The sequence below is a fragment of the Sciurus carolinensis genome, chromosome 3 (genome assembly GCF_902686445.1).
Source record: "Sciurus carolinensis chromosome 3, mSciCar1.2, whole genome shotgun sequence".
In the NCBI taxonomy this organism is placed as follows: domain Eukaryota; kingdom Metazoa; phylum Chordata; class Mammalia; order Rodentia; family Sciuridae; genus Sciurus; species Sciurus carolinensis.
The window spans coordinates 174,871,855-174,895,342 of NC_062215.1; the positions used below are offsets into that span (position 1 = coordinate 174,871,855).

Genomic DNA, 23,488 nt, shown 5'->3' on the forward strand with positions numbered 1-23,488 from the left:
TGAAGATCATTCTGGAACACTGAGCTAATACGATAAGGAAAGGAGATAAAAGGTGTACAAATCAAGAAGTAAATAAAATCATCTTTATTCGAAGAGGACATAATTATTTATGTAAAGAACACTAAAGAAACAACAAGGAAACTTCTGGAACCTATAACGAGCTGCAGGCTACAAGGTTAATATACAAAAATCAACTGCTTTTCTATATACCAATAATGAACACTGAAGTGCACGCTTAAAAATGAATCCCTGCATCTGCCAATGACACTGAGTCAACAATTAAGTAACACTTCAAAAAAGAAATATTGGTTAAAAGAGTCAAAATGGAAATCTTTACGTTATGTATATCTTACCACAATTTTTAAAAAATTAATGATTTTAATATCCATGATAAAGAGTGTTCATATATTATCCAAATGTGGACACTGTTGGGGTGAAAGTGGATGCTTTTACTACACTGGACCCCAGGGGTAAAGGAGGTCATCCTGGGTGGCTCCCATAACCACAGCCCCAAAATATCCTGCCCCTCCGCTTACCTCGGTTGAAAAGGGTCTTGCGGTCTGACCATTATTCAGCGGGGTGAGTATGGAGGAAATTGCAGAATTAAGTGCCAAGAAATAATTATTCCTGTTCTGTAATGTCACATTTTTAAAATTTGACCACTGGATTTATTAAAATAAAACTGCCACAATAATTTTTCAACAAATTCCGGATTTATGGTTTTATGGCAGACGCGCCTCGCATGCCCGGACACTTGGCTTCGCTCCAAGCTGGGGTTCCTTGCCCAGCTGTTGGTGCTGGGCACTGTGTGAGGGCAGCACCGTAACTTCCTGCTCTGCGCCCCTGGCCTCCATCTCAAGCTTCCCATCCGTCTTCCCTGACTCCCCAGGAGTTTCTCCTTTTCCAAACTTCTTGGTGTTTTCATCCATTTTATGCCAACTGCATCATCTATAATGAACAGAAAGGTGTTTGGCTGCAGTTCCAGAGGCTGGGAGCCAGCATCGGGTGGGGGCCTTCCTGCTGCAGGGTTCTGTGCAGAAGGAAGAAGGGCAAGAGCAGAGAGCAAAGGGGGCCAAACCCGCTTCAGGACAAACCCACTCCCCGATGAAGGTGTCATGCACTCAGGAGGGCTGAATCCTCTCAGCCCAGCACCTGCTATCACCCCTGCCTCCCAACACTCCTGCGCCGGTGACTGCGTTCCATCCCATGAACTCTGCGCAGCATGTGGCAGGAGGATAGTGAGGTAAGACCTGGGTTAAGGATTCATGTTCATTAAATCTGAAAAGAGCACAGTTAAAACCGTTCATCCACTAGGAGAACCCCTCGGACCCGCCCCTGTGAACACCTTCTGCAGCGCCCGGTTTGTCAGGAGCCAGTGAACCCCTGGAGGCTGAGGGTGGAGAGGAACCCGATCTGATTCTTGGCGGTGGTGGGAACCAACACTCATGCGAGCTTTTCACATACAGGAAGTGGTAATTCTCGCCCTGGCCGCTCTGACTCACCGGGCTCCAGCCCAGAGCGCGAGCTCACTAGCACCAGCAGCCCTGAGCTAAGACGCCTGGCTGAAAGGCCCCCGGGGGCTGTTGTGAGAAGGCTGCTCTCCCCATTCAGGTGGTTTTGTCAGGACGCCTGGGTTTGCAGGCCTGGACCAGGTTATCACCATCACCTGTGTATTTAAAAAGAGCCCTAGGGCTGGGGAGATAGTTCAGTTGGTAGAGTGCTTGCCTTGCAAGCACAAGGCTGTGGGTTCGATCCCCAGCACCACAAAAAAAAAAAAAAAAAAAAAAAAAAAAGCCCTAAAGGTCACCTGTCCCAGGCATTATTTCACACCCCTCACCCCACTAAATAATGCCACCTGTGCTTTTCTCTACTCCCATAAAACATGGTAAGTGTGGCCAAGTGCTGTAAAAAGATGGGGGTTTTTGCTTTGTTTTTTTTTTTTATTATTTATTTATTTTAGCAAACATTCAGCTAACATCACATTTAGCATATAGCAAGATCCCCCTCATATAGCCTGAACCGCTAGGGTCACCAAGTTTGTGTAACAATAACAAAGACTAATCTTACTTAAAGGAAAATGGAAGCTTTCAACAGCCTGGGATGCCAAAGGACATGCACTGTGACTTCTCCAGCTTCTGTCAGAATGGGGTGCTGGGATACCTCACACTGGCTGGGATGGCTATAATCAAAAAAGGAGAATAGCAGGTCTTGGTGCCCACGTGGAGGAAGTGCAGCCCTCATCCACTGCTGGTAGAAAGGTATAAAAATGTAAAATGGAGTGCCTCCTGTGGAAACAATTCCACCGTTCATCAAAAAGTTAAACAGGGGGTTGGGGCGTGGCTCAGAGGCAGAGCAGCTTGCCTAGCATGCAGGTGGCCTGGGTCCAATCCCAGCTCCACCAAAAAAAGCTAAACAGAATTGTTCCGTGACCCAGCAGTCCCACTCCTAGGCATATATGCAAAAGACGAGAAAGCAAGTATTCCAACGAAAACTTGTATATGAGCGTTTGAGCACCAGCGTTCACAAGAGGAGACTAAAACTTGGAGGAGATGGAACTGTGTGTCTCTCCACAATGTCAGGATTCATCCAATAACAGTAGGTTCACAGGCCACACCCCTTTCAGCCGCTGCTGGTCACTGAACACTGGGGTCCTGCTGGTCACGAGCTGAGTGATCACAGCTTCCTGCATTCCCATCTTAATGTCGAGTATCTGTGACACTCAAGTCACACCTTGCTTTACACAATGATGCATGCAGGTTACAGAAGGGCCAAGAAAGGGTTATGGCAGCCACAGGGCTCAGGGGCTGAACTGAGAATAGAGGCGAGAGCAGGTGTGCATGCGGAGTCACCGCAGTGGGCAGAGGAGATCAGGACCCAGCAAACAGTTCAGCTGTCGAAGGGCAGGGACTTATTCCAGGCCAAGGTCCTGACCGAAGCCAGCGTCACAGGGTCGCCCTTGGGTGGTGGGCACAGGCAGGGGACACCCCACTCTACTGAAGCCAAGGATGGAGGCTCGGAGGCCCATCGCTGTAGCAAGTCTCCTGGGCAAGGAGTGACCAGTGCCCACCATGAGTGACCAGTGCCCAGGTCAGGGTGCTGCCTCATCCAGTCGTGGGGTGCCCCTCGAGTGAGGGGGCTGTGCCCTCGGCCTGGTGTGTGTGGTAAGCTGGCGGACCTGGTTTTCCAAAATGAGTCTGCCGGGCCTCCGTGAGTCTCGGCCTCCGTGTGCGTCTGGCTAGTGCAGCAAGCCCACAGCGAGCGTCCTTACTAGCACCACGCCTCCATTGACCAGTTAGTGCCTTACGACTGGACCAGCCACTGGTGCTTGCTTCCTCCTGCAAACAAGGTGTACAGTCAGCCCACCTCAGCACTTCACCTCAAGATGGGGCAGCGGACGGGAAAGGGCTGCTTTATAGACGGAGGGACCCCGCACACGGACTGTGTAACCCAGGTGAGGGACAGTCTCCCTCGCACCCTGCAGCACAGATGAAACTTGAAAGCATCTGACTAAGTGAAGGAAGTCAGACCCCAAAGGACACACGTGTTGTGTGAGTCTGTGAAATATCCAGAGCAGGCAGATCAGTGGTTGCCAGGGTTGGGGATAGGGGAGCCAGGAAGGGATCACCTGGTGGAAACGAGGTTCCCCTTGGTGGTGACAAAACGTGATGCGTGCACAACATGGTGAGTGTACTGAAAGCTGCAGAAGGTACACTTTAAAGTGGCAAAAGGGGAAATTTTTATGTTGTATGAATTTTGTCTCAAACTTTAAAAAGCCTATATTTGACTAAGGCAAGTGTTTGGCATAGAAACTATTTCTTTTGAATAGTGCTATTTATTCATTTTAATTAGCCTTTAACTGCTTTTTGCCTTTGAAGGCTTTTAAAAAGAAAACAAATTAGGTCCATTTCAACCTCCACCTGTAAAAAAGGAAATTTTTGTTGTTGTTTAACTTGTCTTTTTTTTTTTCTGTTATCCAAGTGAAAGTTGTTTTTTTTTTTTTAATGTATAGTTCTGTGTGTTCAGTGAAGTCAAATATCAAAAGGAAGATTCTTCCACTAAATTGTCTTTGTTTTTTTTGTGGTTTTTTTTTTTTTTTTTTTTTTGGATGAATCATAACATTTACTTTTACTGAAGAATTTTAAAGTTCAACAATGAGGGGATGGGGAAACTATATTTTATGTATAAGAACACTGATAGCATAGGTTAAAAAATATTTTACATGTAGAAAGGAACTTAAGTTTATTATTAAAGAAAAATACAGACTATCCAAATATATTTGTAATGCCTACCAAATTTCAAATATGCCTGGACCACGTATAAATTAAGGAAAGAAAAATTACGCATACAATTTATACAGTAAAACCCAAAACTGAATGTCTGTGGTTAAAAATATCTATTAACATCCAACAAATAGTGTAGCATAAGAAAAATAAACTGATCCAGCAGAGGCTTATTTTCAACTCCAACTGCCTTTGTAGAAAAATTCAAAGAGGAATAGCAAAAAATAAAATGTTAACTAAAAATATGTATGCAATTATTTCCATGTTACTACCCTCTTCCTAGCATTGTTGTTCTGGTGCATCAATCCTGAGTACTCTAACTTTTGATTTATAATGATATTCCTTCAAATATAATTTCATAGAAGAAGGAATTGGAAGGGCCTCAATGCCATCATAAGTTGTACAATTACAAATAACTGTTCTGCAAATATGCTGCAGGGAAAAGGGGAAAGTCCGAATTAAAGGAGTGGATAAAAGTGGTTCAGAGAACATACAGGCACTTGGGTCCTTATAATGTTCCAGGAGCCCAGTCATATCAGGAGAATGGAAGACACAAGGATCATGTGCATCAAAGCTAAAGTTGTGATTCCACTGTTCAATTCTATTGTGGAGGGAACGACTATAGCATCTAAAACTAATAGAGAATAAATAGTCTTCCTGTGCTGAATCTCGGAGTAAAAAGGTACCTTCTGGTTTTCCTTCCAGTAGAGCTTCAGCTGCGTATTTATCCATAACTCCCTAGTAACATGGATTGCTATTGATCTGAAGGAGGTCTGGTACAAGACAGTGAACATAATCAATCTGGGTGTGGTACTTAGGAGGTGTTTCCAACTGTAGGATATCATCATCCATTTCCCATTTGGGTTTGTTTCTTTTTCTTGAACTTGTGCAAAGTGTTATAGTTTCATCATCTGAATCCATATCACTATCTTCTATACTGTTATTTGAACCCAGGTTCATCACAGAGTCAGTCATGAGACCACCTCTACATGAAGCATTGTTGGTAGTTATGACACAAGGTCGAACATTGGTATGAGAGAAACAGTTTACATCTTCCATGTTTCTTCTTTGTTTTAGCTGACCATCCCTCAATTCACTCTCAGACAAGTCTGTGCTTACCCATTCATCTGATTTGGGACTTATAGGAGCAGTGTGTCGTTTAATAAAATGCCATCTGAAGGCTAAATCTGATGGAGGTGGGAAAGGACACTTATCTAACATTGGTTCACTGATATGAATTTTTCTTTTAGATGGAAGCCCCGAAGAGTGCCGACTACTACAATTCTTTATTGGAAAACACTGTCCCACAGCATCTTGCAATTTTTGTTTAAGAGATTGGCCTAAAAATCTATGACCACAGGAATGATCTAAGTCCAGCTCGATGGATGAACAGCTGTGCTTTCTTGACTCCTTAAAGGAACTTCAGTTTTCTCTATAGCATCCACTGTTTCAGCATCCGAACAACTCTCTCTTTTTGGACCAAGACAACTTCTTTCCACTCCACACATAACCATCCTTTCTGTCAGCACTTCTACTCCGACTAGTTTTGGGCCTTACATCTACATTTTTACTATTATTTTCACTACATTCTGCCATTTTAACAAGTTATCCACAAATTCCTGTGTTATAAATACTGCTTTTTCAGTTTTTCTGACAGGCTGTTTCTTCTGGGCACCTTCTGGATGTATCTCCCAAAGCGCAGCTTAACTGGGGCTCTCTGAGTAACTGCCACCATCACCACAGCCCTCGCTTCTCCGGGCTCGTTCAAGTGGAGAAAGAAGGCCCAGCCACTCCTCAAACCTCGTGTGTATCCTACCAGGAGGATGCCTTCCTGCCAACCCCGGTGCCCCTCCCCTGACGCTCGGTTCCCTCTCAGGCTTCGCGGACACTGCCGGCTCCTCGGCTGCAGCCTAAATTGCCTTTGTTAAAAGAGAATGTATTAGTACAAACTAATAAATATATACTATATAAAAAGGGGGTGAGAAAGAAACTAGATCTTTCCTTGCAACATTTCGTAATCTTCCAATGTCAAAGCCCCTTCTCCAAACACCATCCCCAAAGTTGCCTGTGTCCCAAAAGACACAAGATAGCAGAGGCCAAGCAGAGGGATCCGCCTGCATAAGGCCTTCCCCTCCCATAACTCTCAGACTTGGAAGGACGTGTCAGTTCCCTGAGCAACCAGGTCTTCCCCATGCCACAGCCCACGGGTTACAGGGTTTTCTAAGCAGACGACATCGATAGATTAGACACAAACCAACAAGGGATGGGTTTCATATGAAGGCAGAATGTTCCAACATGGGAAGAAAAGAAAGTACATACCAGAACACTTACCAAGAGTAAATTTCAATAAGATGCAAAGGAGGATGTACAGTGTACTATATTTTGTATCTAAATGAGAAAAAAGAAGAATATGTGGGTGAATCACTTTTGTGAAAGAAATACAGAAACTATCTATAAAACAGAAACAAACAAGAGTTAAGTGCAGAGTGGAGGGAACGGGGAGAAGGGACAGGAACAGTTGAGTCTTCTGCCTTGTATCATTTTAACTTTTGAACCATATACATGTTTTATATATTCAAAAAATTAAATTAAATTTTTAAAAGGATGGAATAAAGCAAACCCTACAATAGAGTGCAAACAGAAACAAATCAAACTGATATTATATGGAAGTGATACCATAACCACACAGAGCAAGGGATTAGCTCAAGTACGAAGTACACAGCAGATCTGTTCTGAGAACAAAAGAACCACAATAATCTCCAACTTTACTGGAGTTACTGTTAGTACTAATATAGGTCTTGTAATTCTGAAACTCTTTTATGTATGACAGTATAAAACAAATAAGCAAATATGTATTTTACTGGAAGAAAAGAAAAGATACTAGTGATAAATAAAAGTTAAAGAACACCCTGTCATGTTAAATTTGAGTTCGAAGTATCAGTTTGAACTCACAATTTTTTTTTTTTTTTTTTTTTTTTGGTACCAGGGATTGAATCCAGGGGCGCTTTACCACTGAGCCACATCCTCAGTCCCTTTTCAATATTTTATTTAGAGACAGGGTCTCGCTAAGTTGCCTAGAGCCTCGCTAAATTGCTGAGGCTGGCTTTGAACTCGAGATCCTCCTTCCTGAGCCGCTGGGATTAGGGGTGTGTTCCACCGCACCCAGTTTGAACACACGATTTTATTTTTTTATAAAATGGAATTCCTAACTGTATCTGCTGAGGGGAAAGCTCAGCAACATCCAGGACATGGACACACCCGAAGCAAAGTTCCTGTTCTCTCTATACCTCTCACACTGAAGATACCGGGGCCCCAGGAGCTGTGGCTGATTTTAGGTTTTGGGCTAGAAATGTACAACGTGAGCCTGGAATATCATGTCCCATCAGAAAGCAAAAAAGTACTTCAAATAAATGTGATCATGCCAGAGGCACTCGGGAGCCAGTTAGAGGCTCCTGCTGTTCAAAGGCAGGGACATTTGAACATCAAAATAAATAGCGATGCTATTTGATCATAACACTTTTAAAATCCAGGAATCCACAGGGAATAATGGTTCTAAAGTGTAAATTCTTACAGGAAAAATATTGCCAACTAACAAATGTAAAAAGCATAAAAGAATTTAAAAACACCCATTCGCATCCCCCATCCTTCTGCAAGCACCATCGATGTTTGGCGACACTGCTGGGTATTCGACTGACCCTCTGAGCACTCGAGGATCCCACAGACTCCCTAATTGATCCAAAGCAGGGAAGTGGAGAGAGGCTTGGTGCTCACGCTCAGATCAGCAGCAGGAGCACACCAGGCATTCCTTGCTCCTGAAGTGATGCAATGAAGGAGTCACTTGTCCCCAAAACATTAAACCCAAATTGTGTGTTCTTAACCAGACTGACCCAGCATGCAGGCTATGCTACAAGACTCTACAAAAGGAGAATGTCACAAAAACAAACAGCAATCACAACAAAAAGGCAAGAGGCTGCTTTAGATTAAAAGAGACTAAAGACAAAACAACCAAACATCATACAGGAATCTTAATTGGATTCTGGAGAGGTGGGGAATCCACCCTTAACAGACGTCCCAGGGACTGCTGCCGAGATTTGAATACGGGTGGCGTGCTAGATGCTTTCCTGGTTGTGATGCTGGGACGTGGTTTCGTGGAGAACGTCCTTGTCAGAAGTGAAGCATCAACTTGGAGACCTGCTGGCAAACTGTTCAGCAAAATAGAAGTAAAGGAAAACAGGCTGAGAGAAAGCAAGCCATTCTGGGAAAACATTAACAGCCAGAGGATGTGGGTCCAGGGTGCTCTTCTTCCAACTCTCCTGGAAGTGAAGATTTCAAAGTAAAATGTGACAGGAGTGGGGTACGCAGAGAAGGTGGTGGCAGCGAGGGTGACAGACCCAAGGCCATCTGCCACTCGCCCTTCTTATGAACTTTTCCTCAAAGGGGGAAGGGTCTGCCCTTCGTTTCCTTGATCCTCTTCACCCTCTTTCAGCACCTGGTAAGACCAGAGCGAGGTGGAAGCTGACCCCAACACCCAGCGGAAAAGCTTACTGAGGGAAACGCACCTGGCAACGTGGCACAGGTGGAGAGGAGGAGCATCCGATCCCCAGGCCCGGGCGGGGCATCCCCCCCCCCGCAACCCCCCACTTCCCCCACACCCGGAAGCCTCTGGCTGGCCTAGCCCTGCACTCATGGAAGGGTGGGAAGAGTCCAGTTCCAGCCAGGGCTCCTCCTTTCTTATCTAGGACACCTGGGCATTTCCCATGTGGCCTCGGGCTCTGCCAGGGAAGCCTCTACTCCTCTGCAGCACCACCCTGGCTCGGAGAGGCCTTGGTCCACTCTTTCATTCAGTGATGGGACGAGTATTTCTTTTTTTGTGTGTGGAGCTGGGGATTGAATCCAGGCCTCTCACATGCTAGGTAAGCACTCAACCCCTGAGCTACACCCTCTGCCCAGAACAAGTATTTCTTGAGCACCAACAATGCCCCAGGCTCTGTTTTAGGCCCTAGGGACACCATAAGGAACAAATGTCATATTCTCTGCAAACTACAACTGTGACAATCCCACAAAGGAACAAGGTGCCAGCAGAGCTGCTGGTGGGGGAACTGTCTGAGGTGACATGTGAGGGACAAGCAGTGCTATGGTCTGGATGTGGTTTGAGTATGTCTCCCAGAGGTTCATGTCCTGGAAGCTTGGTCCTCAGTGTGGTGGTGTTAGGAGGTGATAGAACCTTTAAGAGGCGGGACCTCATGGAAGGTGGTTAGATCATGGGAATGCCACCCTGGGGAGGGATTGAGGTAGCTCTCAAGGAGCTGGTTAGTTCCTACAAGAGTAAGTTATAAAAGAGCAAGCTTGTCACCGGGCATGGTGGCACCCTCTTGTAATCCCAGTGACTTGGGAGGCTGAGGCAGGAGGATCACAAGCTCAAAGCCAGCCTCAGCAATTTAGCAAGGCCCACAGCAACTTAGCAAGACCCTATCTTAAAATAAAAAATAAAAAAGGGTGGGGATGTGGCTCAGTGTTGTAAATACTCCTGGGTTCAATCCCTGGTTACAAAAAAAAAGTCAAGCCTGTCCTGAATTTCTCTGGCTTCTCATTTTGCTGTGCGACTGATTTCTTCTTGCACATGAGTCCACCATGATGCCCTCTGCCATGTTGTGATGTAGCTGCAAGGCCAGTGCTGAGTAAATGCTGGTGCCATGCACTTGAAACTGCAGAACTGTGAGCCAAATAAGCTTCTTTTCTTGAATAAGCACCCAGCTTCGGGTATTTTGTTATAGCAACAAATAATGAACTAATACAAGCAGGGAATACAATAGGTTTGGGGGATGGGGTGGATTTGGGGGACGATGAGAAGGAAAGTATCAAGGGACACTCCCAGTGTGCTGCTTGTAAAACTGGATGGCAGTGACCTTCGCTGGAACATCCCATATGAAACCTGAAGACGAGATTGGAGTGACAGACCTCTACGCAGATCTCTGAACACACAGAGGGGAGGCCTGTGCTGGGCTGTGGGTGTGGGAGAAGCCCACCGTGTTCTTCCTCTGGAAACTGCCACCACTCCCTCGAAGACACACCCAGAAAGGGCTTCAGTCCAATGCAATTTCCTTTTCTTTTGCTTTTCATTCTTTGTTTTCAGAAGCAGGTTCTGGGCAGCACCCTATGCCCCAGGTGACAGGGTTTCTTTGGCTTGCTAGCAGGACGGGTGCCCTTCCCTTGTCTCCTGAAAGCAAGGTGTGTGGGAGGGGATATGAAGGTGGCCCACATGTGCACGCACGTGTGCACACACACACTCATGCATAATTATTTCTTCAAGATTTAGTGGCCCAGAGGTATCCAATGAGCTCTGTAAAGATTAGAGATCATAGCCAGGCACAGTGGCACATGCTTGTCATTCCAGCAACTCAGGAAGCTGAGGCAGGAGGATTGCAAGTTAGAGGCCAGCTCAGCAACTTATTGAGACCCTATCTCAAAATAAAAGGGCTGGGGATGCATCTCAATGGTTAAAGCACCCTGGGTTCAATTGTCAGTACCAAAAGGAAAAAAAAAAAAAAAAAAAAAAAAGATTAGAGATCATTTTATTCACCCAGCTGTGGTCAAGGGAAAGCCCAGGGCTTGTACTGGGAAATGGAACCTTTCCTCCAACCCCGTCACCCATGGTCTCCAAGCCAGTTAGAAACTCTTGCTGGAAGTACATTTTATGTAGAACCCATCCACGACATGGAGACTCACCCCCAGGGCAAAAGGGGACAAAGCAGGTCATGGGTGGAAGAAGGGTCTGGGAATTAGAAAATGTAGGCAGGTCATCCATAACAGATGACCAGACACCTGGTCCAAAACCAAGGTGCCAGCAGAGCCACAATCTCCCAACACACACCCAAGGCTCCAGGGTAGGATCTGTTCCTTGTCTCTTCCAGCAGGTGGCTCCAGATCCTCCTTGGTTTGTAGCTGCTAATCCTGGCCTCAACCTCACCCAGCCTTCTCCATTTGTGTCTCTCCTCTGGATATCTCCCAGAAGGACATGTGTCTCTGAATTTGGAACTGATCTGAATAATGGTCCCATGTGTCATTTCATTCCAGGGTCTGCCAGTCCCTTTTTCCAAATAAGGTCGTGTGCCCAGGTCTGGGGAATGGTAATATGGACGTATCTTCTGGACCGCCATTGAAGCCACTGCAGCATGAGACTTTCACAGACCGTGGGGGAAGGGAGGCAGCGGTTAAACTTGCTTGCCTTCTGACTTGGTGCTGGTGCCTTGTGGCAAGGGCCACTCATACTGGGACTGCACTGAGAAACCCATCCCTCCCGCAGGCTCTCACTGCTGGAGAAAACAGAGGGCATTCTGGGAAATACTGGTGGGCCCCAACCACCTTCCGCCCTCCACAATCATGCAAATGACCCCTCTTCAAGCCCTGGACTTTGCCAGCCATCACAGGCCCCAAATGTCTCCCCTTGGGCCTTGACCTCCACAGGCATTTTCTGGCTGCCCACTCTCACCAGGCCTCAGCCTTTGGAGAAGACTCATTTGGTAATTCACCGTGCATCCCCCTGTTCTGCGTGCTCAGGCTGGTTCTATGAAGTCCCAGGTTCCCACGGGGAGCAGGAGTTTCAAAAGGCAGTACTTGGAGCTAAAGCCCCTGTGGTCAAAATCATCTTTGAGCCAGGATCTCCATGACCCACCTAGCAAGGCAGGCAGAGGCTCCCTTGTCCCAGGCAGGTCTGATTTGAGGACAGGCATGGGGCGAGGGGAAAGGGGATCAAGAGATTTCTCCCTTTTGCTCCTCCTGCTGCTTTCCTAAGTCGGACGCAGGAATTCGCAGCGTGTTATTTTCACAGACTCATTCAGGGACCTTTCCACCAAGGGCAATTCTGAGTAAGAGAGTTAATAGAGTACTTGTCACCCCTCACCCATGTCAGTTTTCTTCCCTCTGATCAACTGTCCACCAGAGCCACCACAGGAACAAAGGACATGTGTCCAGGTCTAGAGTTGAACCACCATGTCCAGGGCCAGACACAGCTCATGCCCAGGAGGTGTTCATTGAATGTTGGATATTTCTGAGAATTTTTGGGTCCAATCAATCTCAGCTGGGGGCCCTAAGGGTCCCTGGATTAGGGAGATTCTCCAGATAAACCAATAGGATTCAGAGAACCAGATTTAAAGAGATTGGCTCATGATTGTGGAGGCTGGAGGATCTAGAACCTGCAGGGAAGGCCAGCAGGCTGGAGACCCAGAGAATGGATGCTGCAATTCCAGCGCAATCTGCTGGAGAACTTCCCCCGTCAGGAATGTTTTCTTTCTCAAGATAAGGAGGAAGAGAGGTGTCAGGATTTCTCTTAAGGCCGTCAACCTACTGGATGAGGCCCTCCCGCATTGTGAGGGCAAATCTGCTTTACCCAACTTTAACCTACTGGTTTAAATGTGAATCACGACCCCAAAATACCTCTACAGAAAACATCCAGAATGATGTGATCAAATATCTGAGTACCATGGTCCAGCCAAGTTGACACGTAAAATTACCATCACGCTCTTTCCCATTTTCCAAATGCCCTCTGGGGCTCCTCGAGGTGTCCTTTCTCCAAGTCCTTCTCAGTGGCCTCCCCTTCCAGGATGAGGCTCTTCCCTGACCTGTTCTATTCAAAAGGATCCCAGGGACTTGAGTTCTGCCTTCCTGAGTCTTTCTCTTTCCAGCTAGGTGGACCCCATCCCTTTGAAGGCTCCAGGAACTACCTTTCCCCCAAGAAGCCCCTCCTAGATGCAATAGAGTTGGAAGCTCCAGAGGTAGGAGGGGATCTCCCTGCCCCAAACCCTCCTCCTTCCCCTGCATGGGGTGGGGAGACACATAAACCCTGGATTAAGAGTCTTACCCTGATTTACGTTCTTCTAGAGCTCAGCAGCATATGAAATTATAACACTGGCCCACCTCTTACTGCCTCTCTCATACCAGAACACCAGCTCTAGGTGGGCAGGGACTTATTTCATCCCAGAGCCTCTCCCAGTGCCTGGTGCAAAGAGGGGCTCAGAGTGTTTGTTGATTGCCCTGAGCAAGCCGTGCAAAGGCGTGGACACAAGCTCAGCACCCCAGGGAATTTACAATGCCCGCCTACTTCACACTCCTGGGTATTCCCTTCATTTCTCCCCGCCTTGAAGCAGACATCCCTGCCCGCTTCCCTAAGGGCAGAAATTATCTTTCCTCTCTGTCCTGGAGTCTGCCCAGAGTTGAGGGCAGGTTCTCTTGGAGAAAAGGGGCCAGGACACTGTGGGGACATGGAGGGCTGATTCCTGTGCTCCAGTCCCACACTCACCTCCAGTTACTGCGCCTTGGGTCTTTGCGTAGGAAAGGGGAATAGGGTGAGCTTCAGAGGAGTTCCACAGTTGCACCCATTTATCCCTGCGTCATTTGGCGGGTGGGGACTCCCCAGAGCCACCTAGATCCTAGAGATGACTAATGGGTTCCCGTCTCCTGTCCTGCAACCCAGCAGCGCCGCCTGGTGGTGGCTGTCGCTCTGGCAGGGACAGGAATTGTGTCCCAGCCCAGGGCCAAGGTGGGAGAGGAAGATTTGTTTATCTGATTAATCTGATTTGTGCACAGGGAATCCAGGAATCCATCTAGACACCTCCAACAAATCCTTTCTGCCCAAGACAGGACGCCTGTTCGTTTCCCTTTTCTTTCTATTTCAAAGGTAATGGGTGGTGCCCCGTCACTACATACAATGTTTAAGATTCTTTTTTTCTTTTTCTTTTTTCTTTTGCACCACTGTGCCACATCCCCAGCCCTTTTCTTATTTTTTTTTTTTTAATTTTGAGACAAGGTCTTGCTAAGTTGCTTATAGCCTCACTAAATTGCTAAGGCTGACTTTGAACTTGTGATCCTCCTGCCTCAGCCTTCCAAGTCACAAGATTACATGTGTGATAGGTTGCTCTTTTATAACTTACTCTTGTAGGAACTAACCAGAGTTCCTTGAGAGCTACCTTAATCCCTCCCCAGGGTGGCATTCCCATGATCTAACCACCTTCCATGAGGCCCCACCTCTTAAAGGTTCTACCACCTCCTAACACCACCACACTGAGGACCAAGCTTCCAGGGCATGAACTTCTGGGGACATATTCAAACCACATCCAGACCATGTCCAGCTCAGTTTTTATGTTTCTATGTATCAGTTTTAAAATAAAGTCTAAAAAATTTAAGAAAAAATTAATGTACGTTTATCATTAAAAAAAAATACAAGTGAACAAAAAGAAACTATTATATCAAGTCACCAAATAAAAATACAGGACATAAAGTCAGTTAAATTCAGATTTCAGATGATTGCACGAGGTATGCTTATTCTAAAAAATTATTCATAATTGATCTAAGAAAATTTAACTAGCTAACCTGTATTTTTATTTGCTAAATCTAGTAACTCTATACCCTTAACCTAGTTATGCTCTAGTTAACACACTGAGACAGCTTTTTTTACCCCAAAAATGTGTGAAATTCATAAGGTAAAACATCTTGCAACTTAACTTCCCCATTTAACAACATCCTGTGAACATCTTTTCATGGCCTGTGATGCTCTTTAATCGCCCAGTTCTTTATGCTGCCATAAGGTGAGACTTTAGACATGAAATCATTGTAGCTCCCTGACCCATTCTCACCGCCCAGCCCCTAGGCCCAACAGTCCCTTCCCTGGTCTTACCACCAGGGATGCCCATGCTCTGAGCTGTGTTTGTGGCACCCCCGGGGAGGGACCAGGCTCAGTTTGGCAAGTTAGCAAGGTGGACTGACTGGGGGGTCCAGCCCCTTCCGTGGTACTTCTCACCAGCTCTGTGACCTTGGACGTGGCCTTGGATGAGGCCTGAACTTCTCTGCCCAGCATCTATTACAACACAGGCTGTGGTCACAGTGGTTACTGCGAGGATCAATCTGTCTCTTTTCCACTAGATGGCAACCTCTTCACGGACAAGAAACATGCCTGCGGGGTCACCCTTATGGTTTACAGGATGTGCTCAAGTGGCTTGACCATCACAGGCATTCAAAACCCACATGCTGAGCAAAGGACAAGTGCAGCAGAAAAGGCGGGAGTCTCCGGCATCTGGAGCCAGGCGGGTGGGAGGCGGGTAAGGTGCAGACTCTGGCTGGACAGTAGGGTGGACTCCTTGCTCCAACTTCCTAGCTAGAGGACTGTTTATGTTTCTTACTGCTGCAAATTTCAACAACCTTAGTAGCTTAAAATAATGCAAATTTGTTACCTTACAGTTCTGTAGGTTGAACTTAACTCTTTCACTGGGTTAAAAATCAAGGCATCAGCAGGGCTGTGGCCCTTTCTGAAGACCGGAAGAGAATCCATTTGCTATTTGCTCCCCTTTGCTGGTTTCTAGAACTGCTCCCCCAACACACACACACACACCCACACACTTTTCCTCTATCTTCAAAGCCAATACTCTGTAATCATACCTTCTCAGCCTCCCTTTAAGGACACTTGAGCATACCTGGATTATCCAGGACAATCTATTTTAAAATCAGGGATTAGTTACCACAATTCCATCAGCAACCGTACTTCCTCTTTCCCAGAAAACCTGACAGATTCATAGGACCCAGGGATTAGGATGTGGGCATTTTTGAGGGGCCTTTATGCTGCCTTCCACAGACCACAGCAATTATACAACCTCCAAGATCTGTTTCTTTTCCTTTTTTTCAATGCTGAGGATTGAATCCAGGGCCCTCACACATGCTAGGCAAGCCCTCTACCACTAAGCTACATCCCTAACTCTTTTCCTTTTATTTTGAGAGAGGATCTCACCAAACTGGACAGGCTAGTCTTGAACTTATTCTCCTCCAGCCTCAGCATGCCAAGTAGCTGAGATTAGAGGCACGCACCTTGCACCTGGCCAGCTGTTTCTTTATAAAATAGAGAGCCTACAAAGGTTGTAGTGGGGGTGAGGAATGTTGAGTCTCTTAGTTATCTCTTTTTTTTTTTAAAGGTGGACACAATATCTTTATTTTATTTGTTCTTTTTTTTTAATGTGGTGCTGAGGATCAAACCCAGTGCCTCACACGTGCTAAGCAAGTGCTCTTCCACTGAGCCACAACCCCAGCCCTATTAGTTATCTCTTGCTATGTAAAAAATAACTCCAAAATGTAGTAGTCTAAGCCAATATTATCTCATACCCCTTCTGAGGGTCAGAAATTAGAGAGTGACTCAGCGGAGTGATCCCAGTTCAGGTCTTCCACAAGGCTGCAGACAAGATATCAACCACCAAGTTATCAAAAGGTTGTGAACAGAACAGAAAACTTCCAAGATGGCTCCATTGATGATTGTTGGCAAGGAGGTCTCTGCTCCTGCCTTTGGACTCTCTCCTTAGGGCTGCAAGATATGGCAGTGGCATCCCCCAGTGATCCAAAAGAGTGAAACCCAAGCCACAATATGGATATATTTATCCTAGCCAAGTACCTCTGTATGATTTAAGATAATTAACTTTCAAAATTATAAAATTTTGAAAAAAAATTGTAAAATAGCCTAACTCAGTTTGGTCTACTCAGCAGCATCCACACGTTATCCACAGAATTCCCTCATCAAGTTAAATGTCTCAGGAAGCCCGATGTGACTGCCAAATACAAGGGCAAGAGCCCAGGGACCATCTCAGGCATGTCTCTCACTCCTCAGCTTACAAGCTTCTGGGTTAGTCTTTTATCCAAACAGGACCTTTTCTGTCTTTCCAAAACTGGAAATAATTGATTTTATGATATTCAAAATGGCAAGAGGATGTCTGTCCTCTTAAACTCTTTTCTTCTCAATGTCCTTTTATTTTGAAAATATTTTATTAAAATTTTTAAATCAGTAAAGGATGGAAAGAAGGATTAGTCATTTGATGAAATGTAAATTCCCTGCCCAGTGTCACTGTGATCTTAAAACTCTGGGCCCAGAAGCCTTTGCAATCCTAAGACCTAAAACAAGTGGGGACTGGTGGCAGCACTCCTGTCCCCACACTTCTCTCTTCCTTCCTGAGTCTCTTTCCCCAATCTCAGTATTAACCTCCAGAAACCAGCGTGTGATGGAAGGCCAGACCCGCTGCCTGCCTCAGGGAGCCAAAGTACTGTCCCCAAGGCCACAACTCTAAGAACTGCAGCCAGTCCAGCCTGGGTCTAAATCCCAGACCCACCACTCACTAGCTGCCTGAATTTGGACAAGTTACTTAACCTGGCTGAGCCCCCATTTCTATTCTACAACTTGGGAAGACTGCTGTCTCCATTTCTGGGTTGTATAAAGATGAGACATGTAACACACCCAACGCATAGGAGGACACGAAGTCATAGGGGCAATTATTTGACACAAAGGAGAGGCTGTTAAGTGTCCCTTAAATACACTCACCCCTTCCCAAAGGGTGATTAACAGGGTACCTGACTACCCAAGGACTATTTCCAAGCCTCTCTTGCAGCCAGAGTTGGTCACACGGCTGATTATGGTCAATGGAATATGGAGGAAATGATACTCCCGATTCCAAGTCACTCCCAGGACAGGAGGCTGCCTCTCCCCACCTCCAACCCTGTCTGCTTTCCCATCCTCCTGCTGGCTGGGGTCCTGCCTCCTCTCAGTCGTGATGTGGCTGTGTGCCCGGGGCAGATAGAAGGGGATCCCCCATATCAGACCTCTGAGAACTTTGTCCAGATTCAGTTGACCATGAACAACACAGAACCACCACACTCTGGGCTACTTTTGCCCATCAGAGGGAACAGAACAGTTCAAATCGATGTTTGAGGTTTCTCTATTCCTTTATGACCTGGTTTTCCCAATTTAGGACTGTGGTAGAATCTGGTTTAGAAAGCAAAGATTTGGGCTCCAACATCCCACAGTAACCTTGATCTTGAGACCCCCACACTCAGGTCAGCCTGCAGAAAGGTCAACGTCTGTCTGGTGGGGCTGCCGTCCCAGATGAAAGTCCGGTGTCACTTTTCACTGAGCAATGCAGCTCCACAGCCTGGGGTCCTAGAGTTCTCAGTTCACAGGTTTCTGGTTGACAGACTGATTTTTCAGAGTCTTATTTGTATATTTTTTCAAAGATATTTTAGAGCTTAACAAGGCTCATTTTCTTAGAAATTAACAAAGGGACAATTATCCCCACCACTGGGGTCCCAGTCTCAGCTGCCCCAGGTCTTTCTGTCCCACTTCCCCAAGCTCCCTTCACTCACCCCACATGCAGGGCAACTAAAGGAATTTTTGCTTTTTGTTTTGTTTTGCTGAAAATATTGGCTGACATTTTGACAGGACTCCGGTACCCAGAGAAGACAATGTCCTGCAGCCCCCATGGGTTTACAATAGTCCAGGAACCTGGCTCCCAGCTCACCTGTTGAAGAGCCAGGTGACGTGCAACTGAGACCTGCCTGCCGGGCCACACCCACCCAGAACGGCCACTCTGTTCCTCAAGTGCTTTTCCAAAGTTCCAGGTACAAAGAGCATGCCTTTTTAAATACCACAGGTGCACAAAAATTCGTTTTACTTGGAGGCTTGGGCACAAAGATCCATCCACCGGATGAAAGGATGTACCTCTTAAAGCTATATGCATACGGAATGATGGAGAAACTGAACAGAGTTCGCCTTACACCAGAATCCAATAGCAACTTCCCTGTGTTGGAAGATTTCCAAGGAATAAGTGGGCGGAGGCCCTTGGCCATGCAGGAAGAGGTAAGGCGCAGGGGTATTGTGACATGCTCGGGAAAGGCAGATTTTCCCTTGGCCAACCGAGGTCCGAGCCCATTAGGACAAGGAAGCCGGATCAACATGGAGCAGCGGCTCAAGTCGCAGCCTTCCGGGGCCCGGGAGAGCACCGAGTCGCAGCAAGAGATTCTAGCCCAGTCCATCGAGGGCCACGGGCGGGTGTTGCTGGTAAGAGAGTTCTGGAAGGAGGACGACTACTGCATGGATCTGCAGAACTTTCCAGAGCTGACCTCAACCCATCAGCTCTCCAGATCCTTGTCCACACGAGCCACCAGAGGTCATGGCAGCTCCAGCAACTGCTCCAGGAGGGGACTCAAGCGCTCCGGCCACAACTCCGCAGACAACTCCGAGGACAACTCCGAATGCCCTGCCGCTAAGTCCAAACGCTCCGCGGAGAAGGCGGGGAGAAGCCAGTGCAAGTTCGCCGACCGGGACGAGCGCGAGACGCCCAGGACCTGGCCTAAGACCCCCAGCTCCGTGGAGGCAGAGAACCCAGCACCGGGCTGCGGGGCCGTGGAGCAGCAGCAGGCCGCGCCGCAGCAGGGCGCGCAGCTGCTCCTGGTGCTGTGCCGCGCGTCGGCGCTGTGCACGCAGCTCCCGCGGCTGCAGCTGGTCCTGGAGCAGGTGCGCGCCCGGGACTGCCGCCTACCCGCCGCACTCATCGGGATCCTGGTGCAGCCGCAGCCGGACGAGGAGGCGGAGGCGCGCCGCCGCCTGGAGAACCTGCTCTGCGGCATCTTCGCGCAGCACAACCCCGCCGTCGAGGTGCACACGGCCGTGTTCTGCCCCGGCCGTCCGCAAGGCGCCCTGGACGTCCAGCGTGCCGCCAGCCAAGTGCGCAAGGTCCCCCCAGTGGATCGGGGAACCCAGATGGATGGTGAGGGGCCCGAGGGGCGCCGCGGGTTTGTGTGGAGGGGGTGCGCTCAGAGTCCTGTCCCGACCCCGGTGCCCCGCTGAGTTTGGACAAACCCCAGCCTCGTGGCTCTTCTTATGGCGCCTCCAGCAATTCTGGGTACGGCTTCGGGTGATGAACTGAGGTTCTCATCCCCAGGTGCGCCCGCTGGGCAATCTGAAAGTGTTTGAATCAACCTAATTTAGTGGGCCACACCTCCCAGCCCTGAGCTCTTCCCACAGCGTGGGGTACCATTTCCCACTACTGGCAGCTGCGCTTTTGTCGGGTACTCACTGGGAGCTTCGTAGGACCGAGAGCCCACCCGCTCCTCTCCACACGCACTGATTGGTTCCTCTGTTCCTTGATGGGGTTCTTTAGTCTCCTCCCCCATGGAATAATAATTACAATAAAAACATGCCTCTCGTGCGCCAGGCTCTGTCCCGGGGCTTTCACTTCCAAGCCCCCCAGCAGCCCTCTAAGGATGGCACTTCAGTGCTTGCTGACATGAGAACTCCCCTGAGCAAGCCCCAGACCCTTCTGAGCGAGGGCGCTGGGCCTGCGGCCCCAGGGCTAATCCGCAGCCTGAGGGCCTTAGTTAGTGGACTCTTGTAGGGCAACCGCAGGGACTCAGGAAGCTCTGGGTGGGGTGGGTGTCTTCTCTGTGGGCCGGTTCCCCTCCCATGTGGCATATGAGGGTAATGGGCCAGTCTTCTGAGATGACATCTAGCCTGAAAATGCTTCAGGACAAATGGTGGCGTGTTTTGCCTGAGTGCCCAGGACACATCCCAGAGCCAGCACCATCAGGGGCCTTTGGGGTGGGTGGGATTTTAACCCCCTCAATTCTTGCCCTGGCACCTAACTTCACATCCGCTTAGACTCATACTTCTCACAGCCTTCAAGTTTAGTCTAGGAGAGTCTCACGTGGCCGGTGCTGTGGTTGGGAAAGCCCCCTACCTATTGGCTCTTCCAACTGTCATCCTTGGCAGAGGTCAGAAAGACCTGGTCCATCTTTGGAAACAGCCTGTAATGATGAAAATCTTCCAGGTGCCTTGTCCCCATCTCCCATCCTTCCTGCAGCTGTCCCCTGCTCCCTGTCCTCTCTTCACCCTCCTGCAATTCAAGCAGCTTGCATTGAGCCCCTGCTGGCTTTGGCCCTCCTCCGTCTCCGCAGTGGGGGGTTGGGGAACAAGAAAGGAGACAAGGATAGGAACAATCCTAACACCATGCAGAATGTGACCATTGCCATACAAACAGGCACCTCAGGCTCGGAAAGGAAAAGATGGCTTTCTTCTGGGGATCTCAAGGAAGACTTTATGAAGAGGTGGATCCCCTTGAGAGGGATCTTGGCCACAAAGTATTTTGACAGAGATGGGAGGAGATAGTGGAGGGAAAGTACTTCTACAAATGCCTGAAAGTTAGGCATGTTCACAAGACCTCCCAGACCAGCTGGCTAGAGTGGGACAGAGGCAGCAGCCTGGTGGCACTGGGCATGGGACAGTGAGCTATCGCCATATTATCACCAGGCTCCCAGGCAGGGAACATGGGCTCAGGCAGAGACAGTGTCCTGGCCAGGATCCCTTGCTGTGCCATTCTTCTGCATTTTTCTGGAACAACCTCTCATTCCATGACTGCCTCTCCTGCTTCTGGGGACCACCTGTAGTAAGGAACCCACACATAGTTTCTCCACAGCCATAGACACACTCCTTAGCCTGCCCACTGCATTTCCTCCATCTCCCTCCTGGGAACAGAGACATGTGTTCTCTTTGACTCTTTTGGATGAAATGGAGTATCATGGCTACCAGAAAATTCTACCTATGTATATCCGCCACCCCGCCCCCCAACTCGTTTAAACCAATGGTTCTCAACCAGAGGCAATGTTGACACTCCCTCCCACCTGTAGGGACATTTAGCAATGTCTGGAGACATTTTAGGTTGTCCCGGGCAAAGGGAGGTGCTAGTGAGTCAAGGCCAGAGATGCTGTTAAACTTCCACTATGCTCAGGAAAGCCTCGCACCCAGGAATTATCCTGCCCAAAATGTCAGTAAAGCTGAGGTTGAGAAACCCTGATTTCAACTAGGTGGAGGCCTACAGTCTAATCCCACTGGTGTCCAAAAATCCAATTTTGCAGAGATGAATCCCTTGGGAATTCCTGGTCTGTCTGCTAATGGGGTCCCTGGCCTGGGTCCCAGCCTTTCTGATTCTAAATGGAACCCCCTGAAGAGAACCATTGCTCCTGACTTCAGGCAATTACTGTTCCCTCCTTACTCCAGCATCAACCACATACGGCAAACACTATCGATCTGAGCTTCCCTCCATCTTAATCCTTCATGCCTGTTTGGCTTCTTCAGTCTTCTCATTCAATGAATTTTTTAATGTTTTTATTTTTTGATTCATTGATTTTAAAGCTTATGTAATTATCCAATTCCCTATCGCCTTCTGAGGAAATGAAAAGAACCCTGAACTAGAATTAGCTTTGCCTGTGCCCCTAACTAGCCATGTGACCTTGCAAAAGTAATTTAACTTCTTTAAATGTCAATGTCCCCTTCTTCAAAAAGATAACCATTAAAGTCTTTGCAGGTTCTAGAAGCCCTAAAATAGGTCCTGTGGTTTTGCAGTTGGCTTGGGCTGGCCTTGTGTGGGGACCCCTTTGAATCCTTTGTATCTAGTTAGCTCTCCAGACCTTGTGGTGGCCTGGTGTCCTCACCTGCTGGATGAAGTATCTGTCTTCTCCGATGAACACTTCTTTCGTTGCAAAGTGTGAAGTTTAGCTTGTCTATTCAAAGTGCTTTTCCCTCTTCTGTCCTAAAATGAAAATCTCATTAATGTAGATGAAGATCATAATCTGTGGACCCAACCAGTGTGGGTTTGGGAATAATCCACCAGGTTTTGCCAAAGTAATGAGTTTAAGAATTTTGTGTTCTGAGCAACAGGTATGTTTTAAGGGAGAATTTTTTGAAAATCCAAAGTTTCTTCTAACAGTTGGGACACCTAACTAGCTTCCCTCCCATGGTTGGGGAAGAGCAGGCTTTGGAGGCTGGGGAAGCTACTCAGAAATGGTGGAGGCTCTGGGCTGTGGAAGGTCACGTGCTCAGAGAAGCCCCAGATCTTCAGAAAAGTTACGTGGAACTTACTACAGGCATAGTGAGGACAGATGTTTGTGTCTTTGCTTTTGTATGTGGAAATTGGTGATGAAACTGAGTGTCCCATCAAGGGTGTCTCAGAGTGAAAGAGGTAGCTCACTTGGACCAAGGAACACACAGTGATGAAGAGCCTGAAGGTGGTATTCTGGTCGCAGAATCGTGGGGTCCAGTTGTCACAGGTCCCCAGGCTAAACCAGGCCTGCGAGGGGGCAGGACAGAAGTGGCCCTCTGCCTATCCTGGCAGCTTGGGATGAACAGAGACACCAGGTTGGTGCCTGCAGAGAAGACTGTCTTGGAGCACTGGCCGTGGGAGCCGCCTGGCTTTTGTGACCTCACAGGAGGTATAAGTGACTGTTCTCTGTGGGACCTGGGCTCAGTCAGTGGCAGGGCTGAACACCAAGGGCAGAGGGCAGACGGCCCCTCTCAGAGGGACCCCAAGGATTAGGCAGCTCCATGTAGGTCCAACTTAAGGTTAGGAGGATACACCATC

At 47.8% G+C, this 23,488-nt stretch overlaps 1 protein-coding gene across 1 annotated transcript; it reads right to left on the minus strand.

The window, feature by feature from the left end:
• Positions 1-4,233: 4,233 nt before the first annotated feature.
• Positions 4,234-6,670, minus strand: LOC124980800 (suppressor of cytokine signaling 4-like). Its single transcript, XM_047546719.1, is given in 4 exon segments — positions 4,234-5,686; positions 5,689-5,750; positions 5,752-6,199; positions 6,612-6,670. Coding segments are annotated over 3 exon segments (1,314 nt in total). The 5' UTR covers positions 5,877-6,199; positions 6,612-6,670; the 3' UTR covers positions 4,234-4,559.
• Between the last annotated feature and the right edge of the window lie 16,818 nt (positions 6,671-23,488).